This window comes from Artemia sp. Qi Xiang Cuo, chromosome 5 (genome assembly GCF_049724085.1).
Source record: "Artemia sp. Qi Xiang Cuo chromosome 5, ASM4972408v1, whole genome shotgun sequence".
Lineage (NCBI taxonomy): Eukaryota > Metazoa > Arthropoda > Branchiopoda > Anostraca > Artemiidae > Artemia > Artemia sp. Qi Xiang Cuo.
Window position 1 is genome coordinate 35,009,725 of NC_142798.1, and position 16,240 is coordinate 35,025,964.

At 36.5% G+C, this 16,240-nt stretch overlaps 1 protein-coding gene and 1 pseudogene across 4 annotated transcripts in view; one reads left to right on the forward strand and one right to left on the reverse strand.

The window, feature by feature from the left end:
• Positions 1–352: 352 nt before the first annotated feature.
• Positions 353–16,240, reverse strand: part of PolD1 (DNA polymerase delta 1, catalytic subunit) — a 122,337-nt gene continuing 106,449 nt past the window's right edge. For all 4 annotated transcript variants that reach the window (XM_089089521.1, XM_089089524.1, XM_089089523.1 and 1 more), the window contains exons 17-20: positions 12,823–13,078; positions 12,236–12,365; positions 2,339–2,606; positions 353–531 (exon numbers count right to left, since the gene is read on the reverse strand). In XM_089089521.1, the coding sequence (XP_088945647.1) occupies positions 438–531; positions 2,339–2,606; positions 12,236–12,365; positions 12,823–13,078 (748 nt within the window). In that variant the 3' untranslated portion in view covers positions 353–437. The remainder of the gene's footprint in view (positions 532–2,338; positions 2,607–12,235; positions 12,366–12,822; positions 13,079–16,240) is intronic.
• Positions 5,889–7,341, forward strand: LOC148952081 (uncharacterized; annotated as a pseudogene).

Consider the following 16,240-nt stretch of genomic DNA (forward strand, 5'->3'; position numbering starts at 1 on the left):
GTTCAAAAATTTAAAGCAAAAACCACAGCTGCATCACTATAACCACGAGAGACCCAAATTGAGGGAGCCCTAACTATTATTGAAAAGGAGGAGTCGGGCATCTTGAATTTTGGGAGTCAGGGTTGGAGCCGTATTTGTAAAATAGAAAGAGGTGGAGAAAAAAAGTATTTTCCATGGCGTGAAACTCAGCATCTTGGATTTACCAACTCCACAGTTTTGATGTCAAGCCTGCCGAGTAGAGCTTCAAAGTTTCTAACGGAACAGTTTCAAATATTTCTGCGGTATCTTCAAAATTTCCACGAACATTGAAAGTTGTTGGTTTCAAACCTTTAAGCTATAGCAGAAATAGTAGATTCATTTTATTACTAATTTCGTTGGAAAAATGATTACAAAATACAAAATATTCAATTAATCCTCGTCAAGATCTTCTTCTTAGTTTAAAACTCATCTTGAAATCGACGCATTGTCTTCTCTTGCTCGGACAGATCTTTCTGCACTTTCTTTCGCATGTAGAAAATCGGACAGTCTCGGCTGAAAATAGAGGCAGGATAGCACGATTAATTGCTAAGAGAAGTATCGTAATATAGAGATATTTAAGAAGTTTAACAAAATAACAATGAATAAATAACGCTAATAATACGTTAGTAGAATGTCTTCCAAGTATTCATGAGCAAATGTGAATTTCACACCGTTGGGAAGGAGGGGTGAGGATTCTAAATGTTGCTTGAAAACAGGAATAAGAAATGGTATCACTTGCTGAAGTCAACGGCCATATTTATTTGAGGGGTTCAAGCCAAATTTACAGAAAGCCTAAAATCTTGATTTATAGTTTAGAGTTGGAAGTTTCAGTTTCACTGGGCTGTGCATTAGAAAATGTACATTCTTCAAGTGCTAGCGCTCAGAATTTTTTTTCTTAATTAGAACTCCTTTAAAATCTGCCCTTAGAAACCCACCTTCAATTAGGATAGTCTATATATATTCCATGTTCTAAAAGTCCCTAGTCCAAACATATCTCAAAGTCATAATACCATTTGAATACGCACCTAAAAGTGATTAGGAGCCTGGACCTCTCTCTATTTTTATCTTCAATATAAGACATATTACAGTTGAGCTTGTCGTGTACCCAATCATGTCCCAAGATCTTAAAGACCATCTATAAGCTCAATATGAGCACCTGCACTCTGATGAATTTTCAGCTATATTTGGGCCTATACCTCTGGGACGTACATCATTATCTCATTACCAGCGTCCTTGTGCACCATAAGAGTGTTTCCTTAATCTATGACAAGTAACTATACTTTAAAGGCATTTATTTTGCTTTCGACACAACTTGCTAGAGGTACCAAAAGCAGTGAAGTGAGGGAAGGACATAGTCAATAAAAGAAACCCAGCTCCTGAAAGGAACACATTATAAAGGACACTTTCTAGCTAACAGTGCGTCATGGCGAGCACCTGCACTCGTAATAGTTCATCTCTGTCAAAATAATTGTGCTACTGGATATTTTTTATGTGGCGATATATTAAAGAACGACACGTGGCACTAAGCCTGACTAACTCGTCATGGCGTCAGAAACAAAAATCCAAGGAACCAAAGTAATAAAATGTGACAAACATGAGGATGATCATGTCCAAAAGTAACTGAAAATTATCAAATATTTACAGAAACCCTCATTTAAGGTTATTACTAAGTACTTGACATAAGTCCTAGAAAGTGATGGCATTATCGACCCATCAAATGGCATTAACTCAGTTGATACTAAAATTGAAAAAAAAACTCTGTATCTTATTCCTTAAACGGTATTAAAATGTATTTTTTTTTTATATTTATGTTTTTTTTTTCATATATTAAGAGATTCTGTGATATGTCTGTGATGTTCAATCACCTTCTCATAGTCCCCTTATAAAGCATCGGACTAGGTGGAAATATATGGTTGATATGTCCCCTGACAGGCTTAATACTTAGTCTGGGTGATTCAACTAAGTCTGTTGATGATTAGATACCTATATTAAATTCCAGAAAAATTTCTCAATTTGTTGCTTCTTCTTGATGGTCAAACTAGTTCTCTTATTCTTCTTATTTAAAAACAATTTTTTTTTTAGCAAGATCCACTCACCATTATTTTTTTGCGTTTATTAAACTCAAACCTCTCTATAAATGTTCCGTGAATTTACTTAAATCCACACTGAGAAAATGAACCAACAGTGGCATGAACTTTTTCTTAATATTTTTACGTTGAGAAATATCCTTTGATTTTAAGAAGCCAAAAGTTACCCGCGCAAATAATGAAGCGACTCTCATTGTTTAAAATTTAAATAAAAGTATTGAGATGAAACAAACCTGGTGCAAAGAATATCCTCGTGTAAGCTTCCTTGACAGCGTTGACATTGAGTCCAGAGTTTAGAGAATTTTTCTTCAAGTGCATTCATTTGACTAATTTGTTTTTGATAGATTTCAGATTCCTTTGGTTCACAGTAACTGCAGACAGCCTTAGATTCATCCTTGAGTAATGCCTTGCAGCCGATGCATGAAGCTTTTCTGGAGACAAAACTTGAAAGAGCTCCAACTTTTGAAGTAGCCACTGACTTAGTTCGAGTATGATCACCCCCTAAAAAAAAAAAAAATCTGTAATTATCGCCAAAAATGATTGCTGTTTAATTATTATTCATTTTTGACATAGTATTCTATGCTTTACCTATCATGAATTTTTTGGAATATTGTCACAACATGATTCAAACTCAAACCATTGTTTCTAAAATTAATCAGACCTTAGTAAGAGTGTAGTTTCTAATAAAAGAAAAAACAGAAATCTTACGCATTATTTCAAGATAGAGCGTATCTTAAATAAAGGTCATTTGCCTACAAGAAAATACTCATCATTAAATAAATCCAAGTACAAACAAGTAACTATTTTTAAATTATTAGATTTTCGTGGCCTTTAATGTGGAACTTTACAGGTTCCATTAAAACTATCTATGTGTAAATTTTTTCTACGCTGATACAATTATCAGCACGTATTCAAGCAGATCTTGTATATGCAACTACTAAAAATCTTGTTATTCTGACACAGTAAAAATTAAAATCATTCTTTTTTTTATAATTTAAGCTCAAGAAACGGACTTTATTAATAATACGAGACGCATCATTGTTTCCAAGTTCCACATGACGTGAAATGTATCATTTGTCATGCAAATTTTTTTTAAGATTAACAAAAGTATTTCTTTTATACCTCAGTAACAGATCAATTAGCAAAACATAAGATATTTGAAATTATAGAACCATTTGGTGTTGAGTCAAAAATACAATTTCTGTGAACTCAATCAGAGCTCACCAAAGCGTGTACTAAAAGCTAAATTATTACTAAATTACCCAAATTGAAAGATTTACATGTGAATGAAATCAGTTGACACTGAGGTCATTTATAGTCCGGCCACGACTCATACTTTCCCGCACGGAATACTGCGTATGTTTATCGTGCATATCATCCCTTTTGTGACCATGCCATTCATCTTTCTATATTTCGAGTAAGCTATTTAATTCATCCAAACGTCTTTATACGATAGGTAATATGGTAATCAATAAGATTTTAATCTTACTCAGCAACATAGACCTGAGAGGCTTTCTGTTTTTTTTTTTTTTTTGTAATTTGAACTTTTCCATACTACCAATAGCGATTCAAGAAAAACCAACCTTCTCAGGTCAAAATCGACCAATATCCATGAATTTTTCGAAGGCTAGTATTTAAAATTTTATTACAACCTTACTAAACATCTTTAGTGATTGGATACAAGCAATTTTTACTAATTGTTGTCAATCATATCGATGTCATGGGCTATTTAAATAGAGAAAATAAGTATTATTTATTTGTACAGTAAAATTTGCAGAAAAATGCATTGCTTGATGATATGACACTAGTCTAGGCGATTCGATAATTTCTAGCTGTATGGGTAGTTAGCCCATATAATGTTTAAAACATTTCAAGTGAAACAAAAGAGCAAGAGTAAAATATTTATTAGCGGGAACCCATCTCCCACTTGAAAGTGAGAGGGGTGAGTATCCACTGGAAATACTGCTGTAACTGGTAAAATTGGTCAAGGCAGAAATTGTTATTTTATATATTTTACCATAACTTTACGGACACCCGTAAAATTGGTATTCTACCTAGTTTATGTAATTTACGTATTTTACGTAATTTACGTATTTTACCAATTTACCGGTATTTTACGTATTTTACGGGTATCTTACATATTTTACTGAAATATTTTACGACGCCTTGCAATTTTCAGAGCACAAAAGCGCGAAGAGGCTGGCAGAAAAAGTTTGTTTTGCCTTTGAATTAAATTATTTTTGAATTAAATATAAGTTTGTTTTGTGTATAGCTGTGTGTTCCCCAGTTTGAAAGGCGGTCTGTCTGACTTAGGTCTCTTGTTATCAGAGCGGTAAAGTGTATTATAGTACAGGTAATTATAATTTAAAATGGTGAAATATTAGCTGAAATAAAATTACATTAGTTCTGATAACCGTTAAAGACAGAAAGGACTAGGGGAGACCGGCCCAGCTTTGCCACAGCCCAGATTCGTCACCTGCCTTTAACTAGGGAGCCATCTATTGAAAAATTCCCATAAACAAGCTTTTAAGTTGCCATCTAGTAGCGAAAGTTTTGATGTATCTAACTTTGAGCTGAACCTTATTTTGCAGATTTTGTAAGGTAAGTTGATTTCTAGAGCTTGAAAAGTAAATTTTTGAAAAGTAAAGCTTTCTTCTAACGTAAAGGTGAGAGAGAACGTTTTGTCTCGATAGAAACGTCTGAGACTTAGTAAACTATTAAGATAGATATTTATCGCCATCTACGATAACAACTGGAAAGTGCTGATTTTTCTCCAAAGAGGTAAAAAGCCCACGTTGGCCACAAAAAACCAGCCCTGGTTCGCCACTCTAGGACTGGCGATCCTGGGTCTGGCAAACCTGGAAAGCTAAATTTTTGCAACATAAATCATCGATATTTACTTAATATTTTGTCAGATAGACTCGATAAAGAAACGCAATCATATTTACTTTAGCCTGGGAGATTCAGTATGGTTGGATCAAACCTTGCTTGGCCCAGAAAAATAGCTTGATGAAGAAACTTAAAATAAAGAACTTCTCTGGCTAACAATATTCTAACTAATTTTAGGGCATAATGGCGCGAAAAACCCTTCCAGCAGAAAAAAGGGGGTATGGACCAAATGAACGTACATTTTCAGTTTAATATACATATGCTGATATTTACTTTAAGTCTTAAAATTTTTTTATTTATTATTAGTTAAAAAAGCGAAAACATATAATTTATAATTTTTCAGTAAAGCACAAATTATTTTTAGCTCCTTCCATGGGAACTGCCTTGGTCAGAAGATAAAAAAATATATTGTTCCCACATCGTTCTTTACTTAGGCAGCGCTATTGCGCTGTCTATAATATAAACTTTTCTATTGTAGCCTAAACTATGTTTATGTTACTAGGGCAACGTGAAGTGTCAAGAGGTAGATCTCTACTATGGTTGGTAGAGGGAAAAACTGTAGAGGGAGTGACAATTTAGTTTGGTTTCTAAACCATCGGTTTAATACCACAGTTGTCAACCCCTCAACGCTTTAAAATTTTATGTCTCAAGATGAATTTTAAAAAAAATCAACTATTTTTTAAAATTTTAGTTTATTTCTTAATCAAAATACCTGAAAGAACATACTCCACATTGTTCAACAAATCGGACTATCATCCATGAGTAACCAAACGAGGTAAAACCCATTGATAAGCTGAACTCTCTCAATGAAATTTCCTACTTGCCAACGACTATAAAAAACAAAACTAAAAAAAATTCTCTGGCTTACCATATTCTAACTTTTTTTAGGGCATAATGGTGCGAATCAGTAGAAGAAAGGAAGAAGGGGGCTGTGGACCCTAAGCTGCTCCGAGCTGCTGTAATCGAAGCTATTGCAAAGAAATAGAACAAGAAAACGGCTGCAAAACAATATGGAATACCACGGACAACTCTGAGGGATACGTCACCAAGGCTGAGGAACAGGATGTGGATATTGAGCTTCTACCTCTCTCATTTTTCTCACCACTTTATGCTACAAGACAGATCTTTACAGAAGAAACAGAATATGCTCTTGCTAAATACTTGCAAGTTGTGTGCCATATGCATTATGGTTTAACACCACTTGAAGTTCGTCAGCTTACTTGCAGGTATTCTCTTGCCAAAGGATTTACCGTTCCAAATTCATGGACAAGCAGTGACAATCAAAATGCTACAGGTGAAGATTGGTACCGTTGTTTTATGGCAAGACACCCAAATCTTACTTTAAGAGTGCCTGAAGCAACAAGTCTAGGCCGTGCAACTGCTTTTATTCGTGTGATAGTTGGGAGATTATTTGGAATGTAGACGAAACCGGACTATCAACAGTCCACAAGCCAGGGAAAATTGTTGCAGAAAAAGGACAAAAACAGGTTGGCAAGGTAACGTCAGCAGAAAGAGGGCAAAATATTACTATGTGTGTTTGCGTTAGTGCCATGGGTAATAGTGTCCCTCCGATGCTCATTTTTCCTTGCAAGAATTGCCCCGAAATCTTACTGAAAAGAGCACACCTGGCACCATTGCTCAAGGGTCAGAAACGGCTTCTGATTGGATGTGTAATAAGTTATTTATTGTTTGGATGAACCATTTTATCAGTCATACAAGACCGAGTAAGGCTAATCCTGTGCTTCTAATACTTGACAGTCACATTAGTCGTTACAGTAGTGAAGTGCTTGACTTAGCCAAAGAAAACAGAGTTGTCATCCTCACCGTTCCACCTCATACAACGCATAAGCTGCAACCACTGGACAGGTCAGTTATGTTTCATTTGAAAGCTTTCTACAACAGGGAATCTGCAACTTTTAAGACAGAGCAAAAATGCAAGAATATCTCCATGTATAACATCTCTGAGCTTTCTGGAAAAGCGTATCCCAAAGCAGTGGCCCCAGCAAACATAACCAGCGGTTGTCGCTGCACCGGAATTTTCCCTTTCAATCCCAAGATTTTCAAAAATTACAAGTTCCTCAGTTCTTATGTCTCTGATCGACCATCTACTTCTAACCACGGTGAATTGGAACCTCCACCACGCATTGCTTCTTCTGCTGACGATGATGCGGCTAATCAGCCCACCAACCATGAGAACGATACCCAATCTTTCTCAGGACTCCCTTTACACGTACAAGCTGAAAAAAGCTTCTCTGAACTAGTTAATGTGTCTCCACTTCTGAAAGGTTCTCCGAGAAAACAAATCAGACGTGTAGTTAAAAAAAAAGACTACCAAAATTTTGACTGATACCCCAGTAAAGGAAAGAAACCGCCAGGAAGAGGAGCTGAAAGCCGCAAAAAAGAGGAAGAAAGAACAAAAAATCCAGGAAAAGAAGAGCGCAAAGAAAGCTAAATTGCAAGAAGCAAGCAAGCAATTGTTCCTCAATAGTGAAAGTGAGTCTGATCGTCTTGAAATGGAGCTTGGCAGTGAGAGTGAGGACAGTCTTGAGCTAGATGAAGATGAGGAAGATGTGGGAAACAAACCAAAAAAAGTCGGTGACTTTGTTTTAGTTGGACTTGCAGGTAAAAATAGTGCTAAGTGCTTCTTTGTTGCGAAAGTTTTGAAGGAATATCAAGTTGAACTTGATGTTCAATTCTTGAAGTGTGTAGAACCAAACAAGTTTGTGCTTACCGAAGAAGAATCATGCGTCTTAAAGTCCGAGGTTGTAACAAGATTAGGAAGTCCCTCAGTCTCGGGCAGGACTTCAAGACTTGCCGAAAGGCTGAGGTTAGGTGTTGACCTTTCAAGATATAAGATGCGTTAATCGGTAGTTGTGTTTCATCTAATGAGATAGCCTTCAACAGTAAACTTAGGTAGGATTTGATTTATAGAAGGTGGGTCTTTGTGTAGGCTACTGTCCTAAGCCTGTTTATTTTTTGTATCTGAATTCTTAAAGACAATTAAAAATCTGATAACCAAAACAAATCCTAGGACTAATTCTATAGAAGTAAGAGCTTTTCTTGACTTGAGTTAAGACGGTGGCGAACGTGGGCCAAGACGGTGGCGAATGTGAACCGAGGTGGCCCTAGTTCGCCACTTTTGGACTACATCAGTGTAAGCCATTTTCCTGCCACATTCAGAAACATTGGTCGTCAGGGATTTTTTTTAGAGATAGCCCGAACATGAATATATACATGGCAACTTTCAGAATTATTTAAACTCGAAAACTGTGTTTACAAAAAATAAATAACCAAAAAAGTGGCGAGCGTGGGCCGGTCTCCCCTACAAGGATTGATATATGACAAACAAGAAAAACAACTAAATAGCCGAGACAAATGAGGGCAATGTCAGGCAGCAGACAAAAAGGAAGCGAAAATGATAGAGGTAGATATTTCGTCAGGGACTTCCGCCCAGCCGTCTTCAGTGCTCAAAAAACAGAAGGAAGACTAACCTTTTGAATTAACTCTTAACTAAGCAGAAGCAAGTCCGAATTAAACAAACCAAAATCCAAGCCAGAATTAATGACAGACTATTTAACAATTATATTGGGCAAGAATTCCCTGCTTAGTGAGTGACTTAGCTTGTCTACTGCCCTAATTTTCATTAAAAGTGTGGTCACATGATCTTAGATTAAACAGAAGTAAAATGTTTTTTGAATCCTTTAATTTTAAGTAATTGTACATTGGATTTATAGGAATATCTCCAGTCTCTCTATTTAAAGCAATGTCTCTATATGTGGATTTTTTTTAATTTCAATTTCCTTCCTAAAGAATGCGGGAAGCCATTCGCTTCAAATATTAAAGTGCACTCATCAAAAAGAACTATATGATCTGGATTTTCAACAATGAGGAGGACCAAAGCAGTATCAATATCCTCATTTTTATTTTAAATTTCACATCTCAGAGGAATCTTGTATTCGTGCAGTTATTTCCCCAGAAGCCGGCGTTTACCACCCCCTGGAAAATACAGCCACAGAATATCCCTCCTCCTCCGCGGAAAATTGCTCCTTATTTTCCCCTTGGATAATTCCAGATTTTCATTAGAAGTGAAATTGAAATTTCTACTCCCCTGTTTAAGTCAGGGATAATCGTATTGCATTACCTTTGGTAAACACCCATAAGGGTTCAATGAATTAATATTTGTTTATTTTTTTCTCAGATGCATTTCATGCGGAAGGGGTAGTTGAATAATCTTTGAAGGGGGCTCAGTCGATTGGAAATCGAAAGTTCCAGTGCCGTTTTCTAAGATTTAGCCTGCTTTTCACCGAATTGCTACCGAACGAGTTGTTACTAACTACAGTCTAAAAGAAATTCTTATTCTAGTTTAACGGCCCTAGTGTTTCAGTAGTTGTTTGGAAAGAATCTTCAGATAAATACAGAATTAGCTCTAAGGGAGAGATGATGGGAGGGAGGAGGTAGAAATTGAAATATAATCTTCAGGGCCGTATCCAGGAATTTTGTGTGTGTGAGGAGGGGGTGGGGCTTCAAAACAGGCAAGGTCACCTGAATCAGAATCTAATTCTGAAGGAGAGGAGCTAGATTTGCAAACAAATCCTGTTGAAGAATGTCTTGATGACTGTGAAAGTGACTGATGTTCTGCTCTTATAATTGAGTGCTTAGTTAATCAAAGTCATCAATGTGTTACAAACTTCTTTTTTTAACTGTATTCGGTACTTTTATAGGCAAATAAAAACATACATATGATATGAGGAATGTGGCTGAATACGGTTATTCAAATATGCAAGGATAACATTTCTTAGGTTTAAATATAGAATAAAATAGTTAATACGATTTTACTCCCACATAATGATAAATTTAATTTGTTTATTTTATTTTTTTATTCATTTTTTTTTTTTACAAAACGGATCTCTGAAATCAGGCACTGTCCAATTACTGAGATATTACCCTAGGCACAAGAATATCAGAGGGATAAACTAGACAGTTAATTAAATTGATTAATTCTAGATAAAGCATTAGCTTTTTTTTAAGCCCAGGAAAATTCAGAACCATGAAAAAATTTTCATTGAAAGCTGTAAGTGATGCTTAAAAAGAAATAATCAACTGGTCTTGTAGCTACAGCGCAACTCTGAAACACCGCTTTGCCCTTTATTTCCTAGGGAGTACCTTATTTTACCAATTTTACCTTATTTTACCTTATTTTATCAATTTTACCAATTTTACTAGCCGATTTTTATTTTACGGTAATTTTACAACACTAACTGGAATGAGTCATGTCCCAATATTTTGCGACTATTAATCTAAAACAATGATGTCAAGATAAAGAGGGAGAATAAGAGAAAAAAAAAGCAAGAAAAGAAAAGGCGTCCATGAGAAATCCTTTTCAGAATGTTGTATTTCGGTATAATAGACCTAGAGTAGATGCCGAATTTCATCGTGAAATTTTCATCAAGATTGCATCTCTTTCCAGAGTGTTTTCTGTCTTTTATAAAATTTCGTAAAGTTTATTATGCTAGTAACTTGCTTAGATCAATCTAAATCAGTAAAATTCACTAACTTAAAATCATATTACTATCAAAATTCTTTTTTAAAGTTTTAGTTACTACAAGGGTTTTAGTCAAACTTTTATCCTATATACAAGGAGGGTTGAGATTCAGGGGTGTTTACCCTAAAGCTTCAGTTTATTATAGATATCAATTATACTTTCAATTGAGTATAATATAAACTCTAGCACAAAGAGTGGGGTATAAGGGGAGCAGCAGCCCATTTCGTACACAGGATAATTTTTGTTTCTTGTGAGTTTTAACGTCGCTGTTGGTGCGCCCTTATGATTTTGTATGGAGAAGGGAAGAGGGCGGGGGGGGGGGGGTAAAATGTCAAAAATGATTTTTGTTTTTACACAATGCAATGTCTATATTTTGCAATGGTGGGGGGGACTTACTGAAAAATATCGCTCCTGGGGGATGAGTTCCCCCTCCATCCGCCTTTCTGGAGGTATGCAAACGAATGAAATTTTTATTTCACACTGAAACTATGTCTGCAATAACAGGGGAGCTATTCTCCCCTTGGCATCCATATTACAGGCTTAGTTGTCTTTTTATCTTTGTTGCAGGGCAAAATACGAATGCCTCATCCACAATCCATAGATTTTCCACGGGATACATTTAACCGCTGGGTACCCTTCCCCTCGGTCCTCTGACACCTGGAACTGACCCCGGGCCTTGAGCATAGATAAATCAGCCCCACCACAGGTCTTTGCACGCTTAGTCCAAATATATCTCCCTAATAAAGGCAGGCGAAATCCCCTCCACATTGGTTTAGAAGACTTCTCAAAAAAGTTCGATTACTTTGCCCTTAAAAATGCACTTCTTGAGGCTTCAGGTATCATTAATCCCCAAATATCCACTTACCTCCTCCCCCTAAAAGATGGCAGGCAACAACACACTTCCATATAATTGGCTAGTAGTACTGTACATACATTCTATATAATAACCGTTAATTCTGTTTGGACTTTATACATGTCTAAGGACAAATGTGTCACAGTGCGGCGGTATGACCTATGAAATTGGGTAAGCTTTTAAATCAGGGCTTTTAAATAGGAAAAAAAAATGCAGTAACCTCTTACCAGTATAGAGCATTTCAATAATTGTCAAGCGATTGGCCATCTCAGAATTCTCGCTCGATTGGATTTTGGAATTTCGGCCCAAGGACGCCCAACGAATGGATAAACCCTATGCTAATATTCTAAGACCACTAGGTGAATACGATAAATCCTAAAAAAACATCAACAGCAAATACACACGCATTCTGTTCAATTTTACCTTACAATTTTTACCAAGATCACAACCCTTGTTGGAAGTGATTCCTTTCCATCTACAATTTAAGAAATTTTGAACGCTAATACCTTTTGCAGGGTAGCTTTAAACCTTATCCATTTTACATATTTGGAAACACCATAAAATTGAGATTCTTTTTTTCGTTTCTTTTTCTTTCTCTTCTTAACATTCTTTTGATTTCGATTTCTGATTTCAAATTTCGTTTATTAGTTTCGGTTACAATTAACATAGGTTATTCTTTAATTATTACCCCAAAATGTTTGATACATACCATCAGCAAAGGTGGTGATAACCGTCAAAACACTGTTAGTACCATGTGGCTTTTAATCAGGAAAAAAATATTTGCAGTAACTTCTCGCCAGAAAACATAATTAATTAAAATTTTTATCAGTATGAGAATAAACTTACTAAGGAGGACTGATTCAGCTTTAGCTCCAAGAATCGGCTCAAATATCCTTAACAGTGGCTTAGATAGTTGATTTTCCAGATAGTACATAGAATCAATTGGAACACTGTGCTCCAATACGTAAATAGGATCCTAAAATTAGAAAACACAATGAGCAAGTGTCAAACATTTACAATAGCGAACAAATTTTTTATACCAATTTTTATCGGCAAGCAAACGCTTTAAGAAGAAACTAATAAACAACTAATAAAAGTGAGATCATAATACAGTCGTCACTAGGGAGACAGAGATAGAGAAAGTGGGGGAAGGGGTCCTTTTCGCAAAAACAATAACCACAGATAGAACTCCAAAAACCTAGGTTCATCGGAAGACACGACACACAGCTTTCAAAACTAAGTTTGACTCTTGTCATAACCTAGCTTAATAGCAAAGAATTACTGTAGGTTTTGAAAAACAAGAGTCCCCTTTCGCGGCAGTAATAATCAAAGATGGAACTCGGTCATCTAGTTTCATCTGGTTACATGATATGCGTATTTCGAAGCAAAAATCTAGTCCTACCTAAAACTATTTTAAGAGCAAAAAGACTTACTTCAGCCTTTTGATAGGCAGGAGTCCCTTTTGCAGCAGCAATAATCACATATGGAACTCGGTCCCCTAGTTTTGGAGCCGTTCCTGGATCCCTTTTTTTCATTTTATTGGCTAGCTCCACATGGGCTTGTTTAGCAGCATACTCCTTATCAGTTTTCGTTAGCTCCTTAGTAATGACTAACTGAGATATATCAACTTTGTTACACAACAAATCTGATATCTGTTGCTTCACATATTCCACTGCACCGTCTGGGTCCCTAGAAGAAACATGGGCTTACAAAGAAGAATACGAGTGTGTTGTGTTTCATTTATCGCGCTTCATAAGTAATCGAGTTATTTACAGGTTAGAATCAGGTTAGAATCAGAGCGACAATCGTTAATGGACTAAGTAAACTGAATCATAAATCAAAGGGATATTCAAATTCAGTGTCTCAGAGAACCCTATTGTACAGGTTTCAAGCTCCTATCTGCAAAAATGTGGAATTTTGTATTTTTTTGCCAGGAAAAACATCACGAATACGTGTTTATTTTATTTATTTTACAGGGGTGACCGTATCGACCCAGTGGTCCAAGAATATCGCGAAAGGGCTCATTCGAACGAAAATTAAAAGTTCTAGTGCCCTTTTGAAGTCACCAAAAAATTGGAGGGCAACTAGGCCCCCTCCCACGCTCATTTTTCTTCAAGGTCACCCAATCAAAATTTTGAGATAGCCATTTTGTTCGGCATAATTGAAAAATCTAATAACTATGTGTTTTAGGATGGCTTAAGCTACCACAATCCCCGGGGTACGGGCTGCAAGTTATGAGCTTTATCCATTGATTAAATTTAGTATTGGTTATTGGGAAGTATACTGGGGTTTCTGGGGGGGATTTTTCTGGGGTGGTGGGGGATAGGGGGTTACCTGGGAGGATCTTTCCATGGAGGAAGGGACATTACAATGAAGGGAGCACCAGATTTCCCAGCATTATTTTAAAAATGAAACTAAAAACAAGCAGAAAATAATAGGAGTAGGGCTGACACCCAACGTACCTTCTAAGGACCAGAATATAATGCGCACTTTACTGAAAACAATCCTTATTTAGAGATTAAATTAATTCTTATTTCTCATAATTTTGAAAAAAAATCACAATCATAATTAAGATTACTGAAAAAAAGAAAAAAAAATATGGATGAAAGTTTAGTGTATATATATATATATATATATATATATATATATATATATATATATATATATACATATATACATATATATATACATATATACACATATATATATATATATATATATATATATATATATATATATATATATATATATATATATATATATATATTGGGGTGTATTTACACCGCTGGCACCACTTATTGGGGTGTATTTACGGGTGTCGCCACTTATTGAAGCGAAAATGGCGCAAAAAGGTTGATATGCCACTTACTCGAAGGGGAGAACCCCTTGTCAGCCCAAATGTTAGTGGGATTCCCGCTCTTACCCCAACGGTTCCGTAAATATCGGGTTTGGTACTACCCGATTTACAGTATACTCTGTCCCAGGGTATGATAACGCGATCGAGTGGTCAAATGACCACTTTCTGAAGCCGAATGTACCCGCCTTGGGTTGCGGCTAAAAAATCTCTTAACTCTCTCCTTGGAGGTAACGAACCTCCCTGTCAATATAATAATGACAGTACCTCGTAGCTCTATTCCTACCCTGCCTGGGTTACGGTAACTAGTACAGAGTTTGTAGAAAATACCTTACTTGTATTCTTCCAAAAGGTCACAATAGTACCACAAAAAAATATATATATCCCCGAATGGGGTCAAAAGGCAGACTAAAAAATAATAATAATCTTTACAGCACTGTCCGTAGGGGTGGACCGTCACTTGGCCCAGCCAATCAGCTACATCCCCATTCAAACCCAATTTTACCTCTTAGATTTATCTTTCAATGACTCCCAAACCAGGAAGTACGAAAATAGAACTTAGTTCAAAGCTTACATATTGCAAAACCACTATCGCTTAATAACGGAATTTAACCTGTCTTTTGAAATTATACTATAAGCAAATGTAATTAAGAAAACAAAAACAGGTCATTTATCTGAAAGGAAAAGAAACAGGGGTGGAACCCCAACAGCTCCCCCCGTAATATAACTGACCGCGCATTCGCTACTTTGGTCCACCCTTGCAACCATAAGCACACAACTTCAACTTTACAAAATCCAGTTGTATTCTCTCTTCCACCAGTGACTGTGCTACCACTTCCACCGCTTGGCTCTGGATCGGTCGTCCTCGACACGTCTCTACTGTAGAACCACCATGGTCTACATCGTATAGTATCCGCATTTAATTTTGAAAGTTGAAGTCTTCAAGATTCGTAGATTATGATTGTGCGCAGCACAATCAAAACGAAAAAAATTTCTCGCTCTCACGAATTTACATTTGAGAGGAGTAGAGAATCAGTTTCTGGCACATATGATGATGCCAGCCATCATGAAAATTTGGCTGGACTAGCCTCTTAATTTCTATCTGTAGAAACAACCCCATATCTCGATAAAAAAGTAAATTGCCCCTTGGCTTAATTTCAAATAATCTAAGGCCGAAAATACAAAGGCCTGTGACAACGATAGGGGTTCAGGGAAATGAAGTAAAATTTTGAGCGAACCACAAATCGCTTTTGTCTGGGTCCCATCCCCTAAAATAATCGAATGAATAATGCTCGGCGATGAGGGATGAAAATAATATTGAAGACTGGAATGACAAGGCTTCAGTAAAGGGATCACAACTTGTCCGCCAGTTGTGCATTGAGGAAAAGGGCTATCTTTAACGACTTCCCGCAGGGGATCTTCCCCAAGGGATTCCTCCCCCTCATACAGGATCGTCATATCCTTTGAGTTGATCAGACCAATATCAGATTCCTTCCCAAATCTTTCCAATCCGACTCGACATTCCATATCTCCCGACTTTCCCCCAACCGTTGTAGGTCATTCATATTTATTTCGTAACCATCTTGTTTTATTCCCCATGGGTCTTTGACCTCTTTTTCCCCCTTATTATATGTTTTCAAGGCACAGCCCATCCAAAATTTTTTTATTTTTCGCCACTGCAGGCTGAATTGTCTCCTTGTTCTCTGGTACAATCAGCGCTTCATTTTGGCCTGTACTTGTTAGCGTCTCATTCATTAACAGTGTTCTCAAGTTTTCTATTTTCTGCAAAGATATCTCCAAAGTCTCCTCCTACTAAAACATCCACTGCTAGCATAGGTACTAAGCCTACTTTTGTCGTTATTTTCTGGACCGTACCGTCCTTCTTTGCAATTTCTATTCTTACCCAAGCAGATGGGTATTGGTGCTTATCTCCATAATAACACACTGTTGTAATATTATTTTTAAGGTCTATTTCTGTCTTTTTAATTAGGTCCATT